This window comes from Pongo pygmaeus, chromosome 2, assembly GCF_028885625.2.
Source record: "Pongo pygmaeus isolate AG05252 chromosome 2, NHGRI_mPonPyg2-v2.0_pri, whole genome shotgun sequence".
Classification (NCBI taxonomy): Eukaryota; Metazoa; Chordata; class Mammalia; order Primates; family Hominidae; genus Pongo; species Pongo pygmaeus.
In genome coordinates, this window is record NC_085930.1 from 165931729 (window position 1) to 165947904 (window position 16176).

The 16176-nt window shown below is 37.2% G+C and overlaps 1 protein-coding gene across 4 annotated transcripts in view; it reads left to right on the plus strand.

Annotated features, from left to right (window-relative positions):
* The window catches only part of LEKR1 (leucine, glutamate and lysine rich 1), a 214577-nt gene that overhangs the window by 185205 nt on the left and 13196 nt on the right, over positions 1–16176 (plus strand). For 3 of the 4 annotated variants that reach the window (XM_054483977.2, XM_054483980.2, XM_054483981.2), the window contains 2 exons: positions 6243–6407; positions 9574–9873. In XM_054483977.2, the coding sequence (XP_054339952.1) occupies positions 6243–6407; positions 9574–9873 (465 nt within the window). The remainder of the gene's footprint in view (positions 1–6242; positions 6408–9573; positions 9874–16176) is intronic. The other variant, XM_054483979.2, reaches the window with a different exon arrangement.

The window sequence follows — 16176 nt, forward strand, 5'->3', positions numbered from 1 at the left end:
AAGCTCTGGTCTAAATATTTTATTTAAAAGGCAGAGATGTTTATCTTGGATAAAAATGTAACACCTTACTGTATGTTGCCTGTAAGAAATGTACTTTAGGATGTGAGGGAGACCTGGCTGTGACATCTGTCACTCTGTTGATTACCAGGGTTGATTTGGCTGATCTGGCTGACTAAGCAGGTGTCCCCATCCTCCCTTACTGCTCTATATGTGACCCTCTTGAAGCTGCACGTGTTCTGGTGGAAGAGGATGACCTTCCTTGATAGAGGAGAACCACATTCTTCTGTAAAGGGTATACGAGTAGCTGTGCTCCTCCCCTGCTAGAACTTCTAAATAAGCTCTCAAGAAATGCACTTTAATATAAAAACACAATAGATTAAAAGTAAAGAATGGAAACACAGAAGAAAGCTGGAGGCCAGGTGCGGTGGCTCACGTCTGTAATCCCAGCACTTTGGGAGGCCGAGGCGGGTGGATCACGAGGTCAGGAGATGGAGACCGTCCTGGCTAACACAGTGAAACCCCATCTCTACTAAAAATACAAAAAAAAAATTAGCCTGGTGTGGTGGCAGGCACCTGTAGTCCCAGCTACTTGGGAGGCTGAGACAGGAGAATAGTGGTGTGAACCCAGGAGGCCGAGCTTGCAGTGAGCCAAGATCAGGCCACTGCACTCCAGCCTGGGCCACAGAGTGAGACTCCGTCTCAAAAAAAAAGAAAGCTAGAGTAGCTATATTACTATCAGCAAAGTAGATTTCACAGCAAAGAAATCAGAATACTTAATATTTTGCTAGGATTAAAGGAAGATATTTAATAATGACAAAGGGGTCAGTTCACCAGGAGGACATAATAACCCTAAACATTCATTCACCTAAAAACAGAGCTTACAATTACATGAAGCAAAAACTGATAGAACTGTGAGGAGAAGTAAATTCACTAATTAGAGCCTAAGATATCAATTCCTTCTCTCAATAATTGATAGAAAAATAGCCAGACAATCAGTAAGGATTTATACAGTGTAAAATGGTATAAATTTATTAACAGATATATTGAACGATATTGTTAACAAACTTGACCTAAATTGTATTTATAGAATTCTCAATTTTACAGCAGAATACACATTCTTCTCAAGTGCACATGAACCTTTTACCAAAATCGACCATATTTTGGCTTATAAATAAGTCTCAATAGGTTTAAAAGGATTCACGTCATACAAAGTATTTTTCCTGACCACAATGAAATAAAATTAGAAATCGTTAGCAGCAAGTTATCTGGACAATCCTTAAATATTTTGAAACTAAATAAATACCAAGTCCATGCCCTGAGCCCACTATGCTGTATAGATGTAGGGGTGGGGGGGACAGGTTACATGAAAAAGAGAGTAAACACACTGAGCTACAGAGTTCACCTGCAACACCTGAGTATACACATTGTTTCCACCTTGTAGTTGCTCTATGATCTTGGTGAAGTTACTTACTTCTCTGAGCCTATTTCTTAATCTAGACAGTGGGAGTAATACTTCTATTATTCTATGTTATTCTCAGAGTTGTAAGAATTAAAAGAGTTAATATATAGAAAGTGTCCTATACCATACCGCCCTAGCTTGTATTTATTTACTCAGTGAACATTCTCTCCTTCCATCCTAAGTTCACATAGTTCTTGACAGGATTTGACCTGCAGCCTACATATTCTGATTCCTTAGCATTCATTTTTTAACTGCAAATTCTGTTTCAAATAATCATCTGCTTTTATTATTTATTCAGTAGCTATTTCAGAAATAAAGTACTGTAATTTGCAATCAGTGTTCATTTTTAATTTTTGTAAAATAGTACAATATTTTAGGAGCTATATCTTTAAAAATTATCTATGCATATCAAATATAAGCAAATTATTTGATTCCTACTTTGGCATCTAAAATTCCCATTGGTTTTAAAGGTATCATTGAGTAATAAAAGGTCATATTATAACATGGTGTTGGGCTCCATGTTCAATAAGAAAAATGATAATAACAAAGTCAACCACAAAGTCCTCGCTTGGAAATAGTGAAAAGGCAGTATTTTGCATATTGGTATTCAATACAGATTTTATAAAATAATAATTATGCATTTCAACAACAAATACAAAAGAAATTTAAAAACAATGCTCTGAATGCTCTGGAGTCATACGGAGGCCTTCACCAAGGAGATGGAGTTTGAGCTAGAAGGGGATATAGATAAATAAAAACCAAAAATAATTAAAACCTGGGATGTGTACAAAGATAATAATTGATTTTACTTTGTGTAATTCTTAAGTTAATATTATTCATGCTTTTTTTAGAAATCATAATTTTCCCCTTATCAAAATGACTATTAGTTATTGTATAAAGTGGTTCGTGCTTTATATGTACCCCATCAACAAATTTATTTGTTTTGCTCAAACGTAACTCCTGTCATCTAAAGTATTTTAAATTATCAGCTCCTATCAACATTTAAAAATAAAAACATGGCAATTTGGCATGAATGCACCTACTCAAAGGCAATAAATGTACCCCTTAAGCAAATCATTGTGTTTATGGGCTTATAATTTTGTTCAAACTAATCAGATCATGAAGGAACCAGTAATCTCATTTCTCTGTGCTAACACGTCAACACATTCAGATGGCTCTTAGCATCCCACTGCAGCTTTCCTAAATGTTTGAAATCCCATGTGAAAACTCATCACTTTGCTTCTTTTTCTCAGATTGTGCAAATTAAAAACAAAGCTAATAATAGTCAATCATTCTTCTCCCTTTTGTCTACAGTGCTTGTTCTTTCCCACTGTCCATATATTTATTCCTTCCTTGTTTTCTCTCTTTACCTACAGTAGTTCAAAGAATAGTTCAGGGGCAAGAAGATCTTGCTTTCTAACTCGAGTAAAACAGAACATTCAGCTCATTCAAGCCATCAGCTATCACCTTTTCTTCCCTGAATACTTTGTTTCAACTTCATCAAAGGGACCCTGCTGATTTTCTAATTGACCTAATCTCCATAATAATTTTTGAAAACTTTTTTTGAAGGTTCTCCTAAAGTCCTTCAGTCATCTAATTTTTGTCTTGTTCCACCAAGTTTGCATATATTCTCACTGTCTTAATTTGAGCAATCAATCCATATTTGGAAAGATGTCGTTTTGTCCTAAAATAGCTATTGGGCTCTACTAATTAACCATACAAGATTTTTAAAAATACTTGATACCTTAGCACCTCAATACACATTTTTCTTGAGCTTCTCAAAATAGTTTGTTGCTTTTTTATTAATAGTGCCAGATCATCTTATGAACTATTAATGTTTATATTATTCACTTATTGATTACTATTAACAATTAAGAACTATGTGACTATTAATTATTAATAATTAATTAATAATGGAATGTTATTGATTATTAACTTTTATATTAATATTATACCTTCCAATTTTTCCAAATGTTTTACATTTGGTTTCTCCTTTCATATATTCTTGACTTATCTATGCCAGTGTGGCCAAAGCACAGTGATCAAGTGAGAAAAGTAGTGGAAGTCAGACTGGAGGAATCCAGGACTGCCACCATACACAGTGTTTCAGTTGCACCCTGCAACAGGCCAAGGCAGCAGAGGGAGCTGGAATCTAGCCTGTACTCTGCTCATCAAGTCCTGTGACTGGCATTAGACTGTTTTCATCTAAGGAAGGGGTGCTTTTTCAGTTTACACAAAGGTGTCATATGGGCTAGTAGTCGCCCCGTTAAAGGTCATATACAGGAGTTTTGATATATTAATGCATTGAGAAACCACGAAGAAGGAATAAAAAAATCTAATTTATACTTTGTAAAGAATACTGTGCTGTGTGTAGTAGCATGGGTTGGAGTGAAGCAGGAGTGTAAGTAAGGAGGCTGGTCAGGTAGTGATGGTGGCCAGAACTAGGTGATCAGGAAGTGCTGATGAAAGTTGAGACATAGAGAAATGGATGCAAAGCATCTTTTGAAGGTAAAATGAATAGGATTTTGTGTTGGATTGGGTGGGGAGGGTAAAGGAGAGAGGTATGAAAGATGATGTTCCAGTCACTAACTTGAGTAACTAGATGGATGGTAGAGCTGTGTCCTGAAATAAGAGGGAGAAACAGGCTTTGGGAAGAGTGTTGTTACAAGATTTCTGGGCCATACAATTCATTGGAGGCACCTCTGAATTATCTAAATGGCTACCAGGAGGCAAAGTAGATTTAAGTACCTGAAATTCAGAGGAATATCTTCTTTTTTTCTGAGTGCCCCCTGAGACTTCCTTTGTCTTCAGCAGTCTGAGAGCAGCCCATCTGAATAATTCCGTAATTCTGTAATGTTGCTAAAAGATCATCAGTAGCCTATTATCCCAAACAATCCAGAAGTTTATTTTGAAAGAGCCAAAATAACTCTTTGCATTCAGTACTGTATAAACACAATTACATTCCCTTAAGGCAGGTGCTTAGTCCTATACCCAGTACAATAAAACCAATTGACCCCACACTGGGGCTAGTCTTCCATCTAGTATTTTATTTAATGTAAAGGGCTTCATTTTAACTTTCTTAGCAACATTTGTGTCCTTGTACCCTGGCTTCATTGTTCTCTTGAGAAATTTAGGTTGATCTCTTTCCTTGTCTTGGTGGACTGAATCACACAGTCACCATCAGTTGTGAGTTTTTCTCCCAATTTACCTGGCTTTACCCTTTCTTAGAGTTTATAATCCTGGCACAGTATAAATCTAGAGCCAGACTGTCACTGGCATTGCCTTTTCCAATCTCTCTAGATGAACTTCCAGGAGTAAATGACTCCAGTTCTCATAGATTTCTTCTCTTTCTTGTTTCAGTAGGCAGAGCCAAAACCAATGGTTAAAAACCACATGGAGAGAGATGTTGGCTCAACTACAGGAAAAACTGCCTAATGCTTAGTGCTCTCTGAAAATGGAAATGCCTTCTGGGGAAGGAGTGAGTTATGGTTTCTGGAGGTGTGAGGCACCCAGCAGTCAGTCATTTAGTATGGAGTCAGTAGTAGAGACTGAAGGGTCAGAGTGTGGAAGTACTCTCCACTGACTATTAAATTCCAACTCATGTTAGAGCTTTACACAGAAGCTTTGCCTCTTTAATCCTCATTATAACCCCTAAGGGAACTAGTTATAACCCTACCAGGAAGCGTTACAGTCACAAACTTAAGATCACTCAGTTAGGAAGTAGCACAGCCAGGATTAAGAGCCAGGATTTAAACTCAACTTCATCTGCATCCAGAGTTCTTGCTTATTCTTTCCACAATTCATGGAAACATGAGAGATTGAATTAGGGGATTTCTAAGGTCCCTTCTAGCATTGTGATTCTGTCTGAGTCAAAGTATGGACACAGATGCTCTTCACCTTTCAGTGGGGTTACATCCTGATAAACCCATCATAAACTGAAGATATTGTAAGTCAAAAATGGGTAATCTGTAGACATGATGGAATGTGAAAACACAATATCTAAAAACTACTGGCAACACAGTACATACACTGTACAGTGTCAGCTGTTTGCCCTCATGATCACATGGCTGACTGGGAGCTGCGGCCCACTGACACTGCCTAACATCCCAAGAGAGTATCATACTTCATATCAACGGCCCAGGAAAAGATCAGAATTCAAAAGTTGAAGTATAGTCTCTACTGAAAATGCATATTGCTTTCTCACCATTATAAAATCGAAAAATCATAAGTCGAACCATTGTAAGTTGGGGACCATCTGTACGGACATTACTGACTCTTTTCCTTTAATCATCCTTCCCACTTTAGTCACATTAAAATGACAATCTGTGACTTCAAAACTTTCTATGACCTCCATCAAGAAAGGGCCACTTGAAAAATCAACAGTTGTACTTCGTATTCCCTCTGAGTTTTAAGCAGAACTTAGTTTAAGTCCCTCAAAATCTGCTTAAAAACAAAAATTTCAATTTTCTGGGTTGCTGGCAAGGACTGAGTTCACAGTATAAATGAGCAAGTAATTAAGCTTTTAGTATTTCTGAAAACTGTCATATAGTTCTAACTCCTCTACTAATTTTTCAGGTCTTAGAAGGTGGTGGAATATTTGGCACAAGGTCAATTTTTCTGGCCCAAGTTCTAAGTCACACTTTTTTTTGAACACTAGAATTTTTTAAATAGTTTAATTAAAAATTTAATGTCAGGACATTTTAAAACTTAGAGTTTGAAAATAAGCTTAATGTACTTATTTTAAGGTAAAATAGTTTTACATGTGTTTAAATGCCATTTCTAGATTGAAGCAGAACTTGCCAAGGAAAGGGCCCAACACTTGGTTGAATTTGAAGAGCAAGCTCTTCTCTTTAAGGAAGAAACAAAATTGCAACTTGATATTGAAAAAGAAAAACACCAAGATGTAATCCAAAAGTATAAGAAAGAACAAGAGGAACTACAAATGAAGGTCTGTAATTATGACGTTCATCATTATTTAATAGATTTGAAACTGCAGATGTTGTATATTGCACCTTAGAACACTATAGTATTTATAATTCCAGTAGCTTTCACTCATAGTCACTGTGTCTTGGTTTTAGCTATGCAGGTAAGATGCTTTGGCTAATTCTCCAGAATGGATAACTGAGATAAGTTATACAAGCATGTAATCCAGCTATGTATGGATTTTTTCTACTGGAATAAACTTATTTTTTAAACATCGTAAATTATATGACTAAAAATTAGTATGGCTAGATATTTCAACATCTCAAATATCCAACATCGAAAGATAATGAGGTGTTTTATATAATTAAAATTTTCCCAACAACTAAAGCATATACCCTTTAATTGCAAATATTTTTCATTCTCAACATTTCTGAATGAAGAGAAATATTTTTAAAATGTAATTACACCTCCCTAAATTTCTTAAACAGTATGTTCTAAATGCTAAAGGTTTTGTTAAGGTTTTCCTGTTTTTATAGGACTTGAGTGTAGAGTGTGTATGCGTGTGTATGTGTGTATGTGTATTAATCAAGACCTAGTAGGGAAATAACATTTTGAATACATGCATTAAGAGTCTGTGTTAATTAAGCATCAGACAAGACCTAATGGCTTCTACATTTGTATACAGGAGGTATGGTACATCCATTTCAGTAGTCCATTGTGAACAACAGGCAGCACCAGCTACATGTGTACAACCAGTGCAATAGCACATGGTCCCACACTCAGAAAGGCCTCATGCTTTGGATTTATTGCTCTGCAGATACTACCTTGAAATTCTTAATAATCTAACTGGGCATGGTGGCTCATGCCTATAATCCTAGCACTTTGAGAGGCCCAGGCAAGAGGATCACTTGAGGCCAGGCATTCAAGACCAGCCTGGAAAACATAGCAAGACTCTGTCTCTATTAAAAAAAAAAAACGACTTAATTAGCCTAGTGTGATGGTTCATACCTGTAGTATGTTCATACCAGTTAATACCCTGACTACTTGGGAGGCTGATACAGGAGGTTCACTTGAACCCAGGAGTTCAAGGCTTCTGTGAGCTATGATCACACCATTACACTCCAGACTGGGCAACAGAGTGAGACCCCTTCTCTAAAAGAAAAAAAAAATTCTAAGTGATTTTATCTTTGAACTTGTGTTTTGTAAGTGAAATCCTACTGTGGCAATGGAGCATGTGCCACAAGCTTAGAGCCTTGGCTCCCCCAAGGTTCTGCCTCCCCTAGAGGGTTCTCACCTCTTTCTTTCTGGCTCCTGATGCCCCAGGCTCCACCAAGTCTCCCCCTTTCTTCTTCCTCTCACTCTGTGACTGCTGTTGCAGCCCTGGGTGGTTCAGGATCCCATCAGCAGGAGAATGCAGACAGGCAAGCTGGAACTTGCCAGATGTTACAGTTTCTCAAGAGAAGTCATAAATCCACATTTTGTAAGTGAAACCTCCTGATCTTTAAATGTTGACTGCCTTTTAAAAAATAAAAACATATTTGTGGTTATGTGAACCTCCTCTCCCTAAGATACTTTCAGTGTCAGCTCTCCTCTGGGTGATGGAAACCACTGTGCAGACCTGACAGTGGCCTTCTTCCCTCTTGGATTAATTGAAGATAATAGAATATTAATTTATAAAATTATGAACTATGGTGAAGAGACTTCTCACACAAGTTATTCTTTCTGTAAATTTAACATTTGAAACAAATTTTGGATACACAACTCTTTTTATGTAATAGTTCACAAAGTCCTTGGAACCTTGGTCTGTGAATGTTTTCCAGATTCTTAGCGGGCTAGTTTCTTGTTCTGCTAATATTTATAACATGACAATAATTGAGCATAAGTAATAAGGATATGTTTCATTAGAAGCAGCTCTTGTTTCGTTGTTTTGTTTCTTAAGGAGAAAGAAAACAAGAGGACTTTTCCCTTCTAAAGACTTTCCTGCTATGAGGAAAAGCTTCTCCAAGTTATTCTCTCATTCATTTATCTGAAGGAACCACCTTGAGAAGCAGTACATTTTCAGAATATTCAGGTGTTTTCTACAACTGTGCTGTCTGTCATAATAGCCACATGTGGCTACAGAAGTTTCCATTAAATTAATTAAAATTAAATACAATTTAAATTCAGTTCCTTGGTCACATTAGTCATATTTCAGGTGCTCAATAGTCAATACTCTTTTTTGAGAGCTATGGTTAGAGTATTTACACCACGGAAATTAGATACAAATCTTGCTTTTTTTTTTTTTTTTTATTTGAGAGTCAGTTGTTAAACATTTACCAGCACTGTCAGTAGTCACATGTGGCTAGTGACTACCATATTGGATAGCATAGAATATCCCTAACACCACAGAAAGCTCTGTTGGGCAGTACTGTTCTGGAAGGCATAGTATCTGGAGTTCCTCCAGCCATTATATACAAAAAAGAAAAAAAATTATGTTAAAGAAAAATTTATTGGTATAGTTAGGGTAAAGTATAACTCTAGTGCTCTCCTCCTTGCATTCCCCAAAAATCAGGCATTTTGAGATCCCAAAGCCAACCTAGTTAGGTCCAGACAGTCGCCTGATCTTGTCAAGACTTGAGCTGAGGCTGGGCACAGTGGCTCACACCTGTAATCCCAGCACTTTGGGAGGCTGAGGCAGGAGGATTGCTTGAGCCCAGGAGTTTAAGACCAGCCTTGGCAACATAGAGAGACACCATCTCTACAAAAAATAAAAAATTAGCCAGGCGTGGTGGCATGAGTCTGTGATCCAGCTACCGGAGAGGCTGAATTGGTAGGATCGTTTGAGTGCAGGAGGTCAAGGCTGCTGAGAGCCATGATCACACCACTGCACCACTGCGCTCCAGCCTTGGCAACAGAGCAAGACCCTGTCTCAAAAAAAAAGACTTGTGCTATCCTTTGTAGCTTAATATAGTCACAGAAATTTATATATTTCCAAAAGTGCCCAAGTGACTAATGTGATACTGTTTTAAGTAGAAAAATAAATGTTTTAGTCTTTTAAAAGGAAAATCTTGAAGGTCTGCATGTCATGGGTTTGATTTCATCTGATCAAGTGAGTACACTGATTAATGAAAATAAACCTCTTAAAAACCATAAGAATTCTGTGGTTACCTAGAAACTATTGCCTACAAGCTAATATGAAATTTATCTTACAGATATCTGACTTAATCACAGGCGCTACAAGAGATCTAAGGCAGGAAGTGACTGCTCTTAAAGAAAAACTTCACAAATCCCATATTCAGTACACTGAAGAATCTAAGTCAAAGGAAAAAGAAATTGAAAATCTTAAAAATTTGGTTGCAGAATTTGAATCTCGCTTGAAAAAGGAAATTGACAGTAATGATTCAGTTTCAGAAGACTTGAGGAAGGAAATGAAACAGAAGTCAGATGAACTGAAAAGAGTAATGCTGGCTCAAACACAACTGCTAGAGCAATTTAACCAGTCCCAGGAAGAGGTAGGAAGCAGATAGTGGTAACTTTGCAATTAATCAAAGAGCACATGTTCTTTCAACAAACAAACAAAAACGTGAAAGGCAGCTTAGTTTCATGGAAAGAGTCCTGGAATGTTAGTCTGACCTAAATCACATCTTGGTGCTCTGTCCTTAACTTTAGGCAGTCACTTAGCCTCTCCAGACCTGGCTTTCCCGTGAACTACATAATCTCTAAAAGTTTCCTTAGCACCTAGTTCTTTCTTGCAAATAACTATTTTAAGCCTCTAAGACTAGGAATCTTTATATGTTTATGTCTTATTTGTTTTAACATTAAATCTTTGCCAAATAAACTTTTAGAGAACTTTCTGCATACATTTAAAAAAAATTAGACTATGTCTTTTAAATACAATTTTACCTTAGGTTTTTACTTCCTATCAATGTAAACTAATGAGGTAATATGCATACGTCAATTTTCTTTCTTATGTATATATGATTATTTCAGTGATGTTTTTCATTCAAACTAGAGTAGACCCATTTTGATTTGAAAACATTTTTGAAAGTATTATGTCTGAACTGCTGAACAGTTTAGAAATAGTGAAACAATTCATCTGTTCTCTAATCACCAATATCATATCACATTACAATATTTGATCCCTTTGATGACAGTATAGCAAATAAAGGCAAATGGAGGAAGATTCTGAATGTTGGTGAGAAGTAATATTTTTGTTGGTTTGATTGGCATCAATAAAGGCATAAAAGGAAAGTGCTAATAGCAGTATCGATTATTAACAATTAAATATGCCATGGTCTTGCTATATTTAAATTATCAGCCAAAATAGAAAGTTTACATAATCATTGTAATTATGTAATTATGAAGTGAACCTACTACAAAGAAGTTATAAATATAAGATAAAATATGGAATAGATAGAATACTAGATCAAGAATAATGCCTAAAACAGCTCTATAAGTAGAAATTATTTACATGTTACAAATGAGGAAGAGACTGAAGAAGGTTGAATAATTTCCATAAGGTCAGACAGTTTGGTGGAGCTAAGATTCAAATTCGAATCTCTATGATATGATGCTTCCTCTTTTGGGAAACCTAGTTCTTATTATTCTGCTTCTGTATTTCACAGAAATACAGACTTAGCAGTTATCATCTCCAGGGACTCAAATTTCTTTTGGTATTATAATTAAGACAAAAAGATGATTAAGTTCTCTTGTTGTTACACAGCAGCACAGTCCCCCCAGTGAAGGAAACCGCACCCCCAGTTCAGGCAGGAGTAAGGTGGGAGAGCACACGTGGACTTAGCTCTGCTGGAGAAACCCTGAGAAAGAGAGAGGTGATGCTGATTTGCCTCAAATGAGACAGCAGTAGTGAATCTCTAGAGGAGGGAAGCAGGGTAAAGGACAGAAAGGTCGAGGCAACTAGACTAGCAGGTTTTCTAACTATTCATTCACAAAAGAAATGGCAATATAGAAAATGAGGAGTAACTTATAAACTAGGACAAGTAGAAAAAGATGGAAGGGCCAAATTCAGTAAACGTATGTTAGCATCTGCATTACTCTGTTCTTGCCTTACTCTAAAGGAATATGTGAGACTGGATAATTTTTAAAGAAAAGAGGTTTAGTTGGCTCATGGTTCTGCAGGCTGAACAGGAAGCATAGTTCTGGCAAGGACCTTAGGAAGTTTACAATCATGGCGGAAGGTGAAGGAGAAGCCAGTGCATCACATGGTGAGAGAGAGGTGGGGGGAGGTGCCACATTATTTTAAACAACCAAATCTCGCATGAACACAGCAAGAACTCATTCATCAGCAAGGGGATGGTGCTAAGCAATTCATGAGGGATCTGCTGCCATGATTCAAATACCTCCCACTAGGCCCCACCTCCAACATTGAGGATTACATTTCAACATGAGATTTGGAGTTGACAAACTTCTATACCCTATAACAGCATCTATCTGGGTGCCAGGCACGTGTTAGGTAGGTACTGATGATGTAATTATGAATAAGACTGACAACTGCCACTTCCTGCTCTCAAAGAAGAATTTAAAGAAAACTTTGCATGAGTAATTAAATTAATATCCAAAGGAAAGAATGATCTAAACAGAATTTATCATAAAAACAACATAGACTGAAAGCTAGAACATTTGCATGAAGAGCCTGCATAAGTTATCTATTGCTACGTGACAAATTACCCCCAAGTTTAGCAGCTTCAAACAACAAACATTTATTATCTCATAGCTTCTGTAGGTCAGGAATCTGAGCATGGCTTAGCTGAGTGTCTCTGGTTTAGAGGCTCAAGTTCTCTTATGAGGTTGGTGTCAGGGTATCCACTGGGCCGCAGTCTCATCTAGAGGCTCAACTAGGATGGGATTGGCTTTCAGGCTTACTTATATGGTTGTTGGCAGGATGTATTTGGCCAGAGGCTTCCCTCAGTTCCTTGTCACATGGACCTCTCCATAGAACAGCTCAGTGTGTCAGCTGACTTCCCTCAGGGCAAGCAAGTGAGTGAGAATGAGAGAGAAAAGGTGCCAAGACAGAAGCCACAGTCTTTTTGCAACCTAATCTCAGAAGAGACATACCAATGCTTCTGCTGTATTCCATTTATTACAAATGAATCAATAAGTCCAACCCACACTCAAGGTGAAATCATTGCACAAAGATATGAATATCAGGAGGGTAAGGATCATTAGGGCGCGTTTTAAAGGCTTCCAATCACAGGGCTTCTGGAGGTAATTTTGGCAAGAGAAAATAGACTAAAAGTGAAGAGTGGATTTCTTCATCAACAAAAGGAGCTGCAGTTGGAACTCTTCCTGCTCATTAGTTTTTAAAAGAAGCCACTTAGGAATAAAGCTTTTTTTAAAAATGTAGACTGAAAGAATAAGACATTGGGTTGGTATGTAAATGATCATAGATCATTGCTAGAGAGGAGAAAAGGATCATCCCAAAGGTAAAGAAAACCAATTAAGGGTATACTTAGTGGGGCAATTTCCTTTTGTGGGAGCAGGGAGGGTAGACTAGATTTTCCTTTAGAAGTTACCAAAATATCACCTCAAAGTTAACTAATTCGAACTGAACTGTAAGAGTAAATAATTAAGGCTGCTTCTCTGACTAAGCATGCCAGAGTCCAAAATATGCTTATAAAAATAGGAAATGAGGCAATAAAAGGGATAGGATTTATGAGTCAAAAAGAATAGAGGCCATAGCATGTAAAGTGAAAAGCACCACTTTTTTTGAAAATGCATTCCAGACACTTGAAATTTCTCAGATTCTGGAGAAATAAAGCTGCATTTAAGTGGAAAACAAATTCCCATTAGAATGAAAATAAATTAATGGTCTAATAAGGAGGCTAATTAAGAGGAGGAAAGCCCTGTTCTCTTTCAAGAGGCCAAATAATGGGTAGACTTTGTTTTTAATTGTATGAAGAAACTTCTCAAGGATAAGAGGAAAGCCAAAGCCTCTAAAGGGCAAAATGGGCCTTCCTAAGTGGAGCAGGGATTATTGGAACTCATCCCGAGAAATAGCAAGGGTCGCAAAGCAGAGCAACAAAGGGTACAGGTCAATAAAAAGAGAAAATGGAAAATAAAACTGCGCTAGAAATGTAAATGTGAACAAGGAGTCCCTGAAAAGATACATTAAAAGATTGGAAAGGAGGGAGGGAGGGAGGGAGAGAGAGTGAGCGAGAGAGAGAGCGAGCGAGAGAGAGAGAAAGTTAATATGTTAGAGAATAACACTTATCAATAAAACCAAGTCAAAATGGGTCATGTGCTTCTTGATGCTCATTTTCCTTCCTGCTGGTTCCATGTGAGTACAGTCAAGACAGTGTGACCCCACTGTTACGGACCTTGTTGTGATCCAGAGGAAGAATGTGGTAAATCAAATAAACAGCTCACATACAATCACTGAAGGACAATCAGTACAGATAGTTCAATATTTTTGTTGTTTGAAGACCACACATAAGGGAGCCAAAAGAACAGTAGTTTTAAATGCTATAGTTCTTGTAGTCATACAATGAAGATGAGTGATACTCAAAAATAGAAAATAATGCTCTTGGTTAAACATGGAGAATTGAATACGTATGTTTATCTCTACTTCATTCCATTGCCACTAAAATGGCAATCAATTAATAAAAAGTGAATAAATCCATTAGGACAAAGAACAGGAGAGGAGTTAGCACTTGATAAAAAAGATATTGACCAAAGCTTACAAAAATGGAAAGCAAGTGTCTAAGAGATCAGTGACTTATCAGACTATAGAATATTGAAACCTAATGCCTGTGAGGATTGGGGATGGGAGGATCCAAAATGGAGAAAATCTAGTTATGTGACACAACACTGGAGAGGCTCAGGAACTGGAGAAACTAGAAGCAGGCATAACTTGTTTTATTGCATGTCACTTTATTGTGCTCCACAGATACTGTGGGTTTTTTTTTTTTTTTCACAAATTGAGGGTTTGTGGCAACCCCTATGTTGAGAAAGTCTCTCAGTGTCATTTTTTCAACTGCATGTGCTCACTTTATGTCTTTGTGTCACAGTTTGGTAATTCTTGCAATATTTTAAACTTTTTCATTATTATTATATCTGTTATGGCCACGCAACCAGTGATCTTTGATGTTACTATTACACTTGTTTGTGGGTGCCAAGAATGGTGCCTATGTAAGACAGCAAACTTAATAGATAAATGTTGTGTGTGTTCGGACTAATCCACTGACTGGCCAGTCCCCCGTCTCTCTTCTGCTCAGGCCTCCCTATTTGCTGAGGCAAAATATTGAAATTAGGCCAATTAACAACCCTACGATGGCTCCTAAGCATTCAAGTGAAAGGAAGAATTACACATCTCTCACTTTAAGTCAAAAGGCAGAAATGATTAAGTTTAGCAAGGAAAGCAAATCAAAAGTTGAGATAAGCCAGAAGCTAAGCCTCTTGTTCCAGTTAGCCAAGTTGTGAATGCAAAGGAAAAGTTCTTGAAGGCAATAAAAGTGCTACCTCAGTGAATACATGAATGATAAGAAAATAAAACAGCCTTCTTGCTGATATAGAGAAAGTTTGAGTGGTCTAGGTAGAAGATCAAACCAGTCATAATATTCCCTTAAGCCAAAGCCTAATCCAGAGCAAGACCCTAACTCTCTCCAATTGTATGAAGACTGAAAGAGATGAGGAAGCTGCAGAAGAAAAGTTGGAAGCTAGCAGTGGTAGGTTTATGAGGTTCAAGACAAGAAGCCATTTCCAGAACATAAAAGTACAAGGTAAGATAGCAAGTGCTCATGTCGAAGCTGCGGTGAGTTATCCAGATATAGCTAAGATCATTTATGAGGTGGCTACATTAAACAACAGATTTTCATTGTAGATGGAACAACCTTCTATTGGAAGAAAGTACCATCTAGGGCTTTCATAGCTGTAATACAGAAGCTTTGAAGCCAAACTTCAAGAATTAGCCTTCAAAGGACAGGCTAATTCTCTCATTAGGATATAATGCAGCTAGTGACTTTAAGTTGAAGCCAATGCTTATTTACCATTCCAAAAATCCTAAGACCCTTAAGAATTATGCTAAATCTACTCTACTCTGTGCTTTATAAGTGGGACAACAAAGCCTGGATGACAGGACATCTTTTTGCAGCATGGCTTACTGAATATGTTAAGCCTGTTGATACCTACTGTTCAGAAAAAAAAATCCCTTTCAAAATATTGCTTCTCATTGACAATGCATCTGGTCACCCAAGAGCTCTGATGGAGATGTACAAGGGGATTAATGTTTTCATGCCTACAAACACAACATCCATTCTGCAGCGCATGGATCAAGGAACAGTTTTGACTTTCAAGTCTTATTATTTAAGAAATATATTTCATAAGATGATAGCTGTCATAGTTATTGATTCCTCTGGTGGATCTGGGCTAAGTAAATTCAAAACCTTCTGGAAAGGATTCACCATTCTAGATGCCATTCAGAACATTCCTAATTCATGGGAGGAGGATAAAATATCGATCATTACAAAAGTTTGGAAGAAGTTGATTCCAGCTCTCATGGATGACTTTGAAGGTTTAAAACTTCAGTGGAGGAAGTGGCAGAAATAGCAAGAGAACTAGAATTAGAAGTGGAGTCTGAAGATGTGGCTGAACTGCTGCAAACTTGAACATATAAAAAGTTACTTCTTATAGATGAGCAAAGAAAGCCATTTGTTGAAATGGAATCTACTCCTGTGAAGATGCTGTGAAAAATATTGAAATTACAACAAAGGATTTGGAATGTTATATAAAATTAGTTGATAAAGCAGTGACAGGGTTTGAGAGGATTGACTCCAATTTTGAAAGAAGTTCTACTGCGG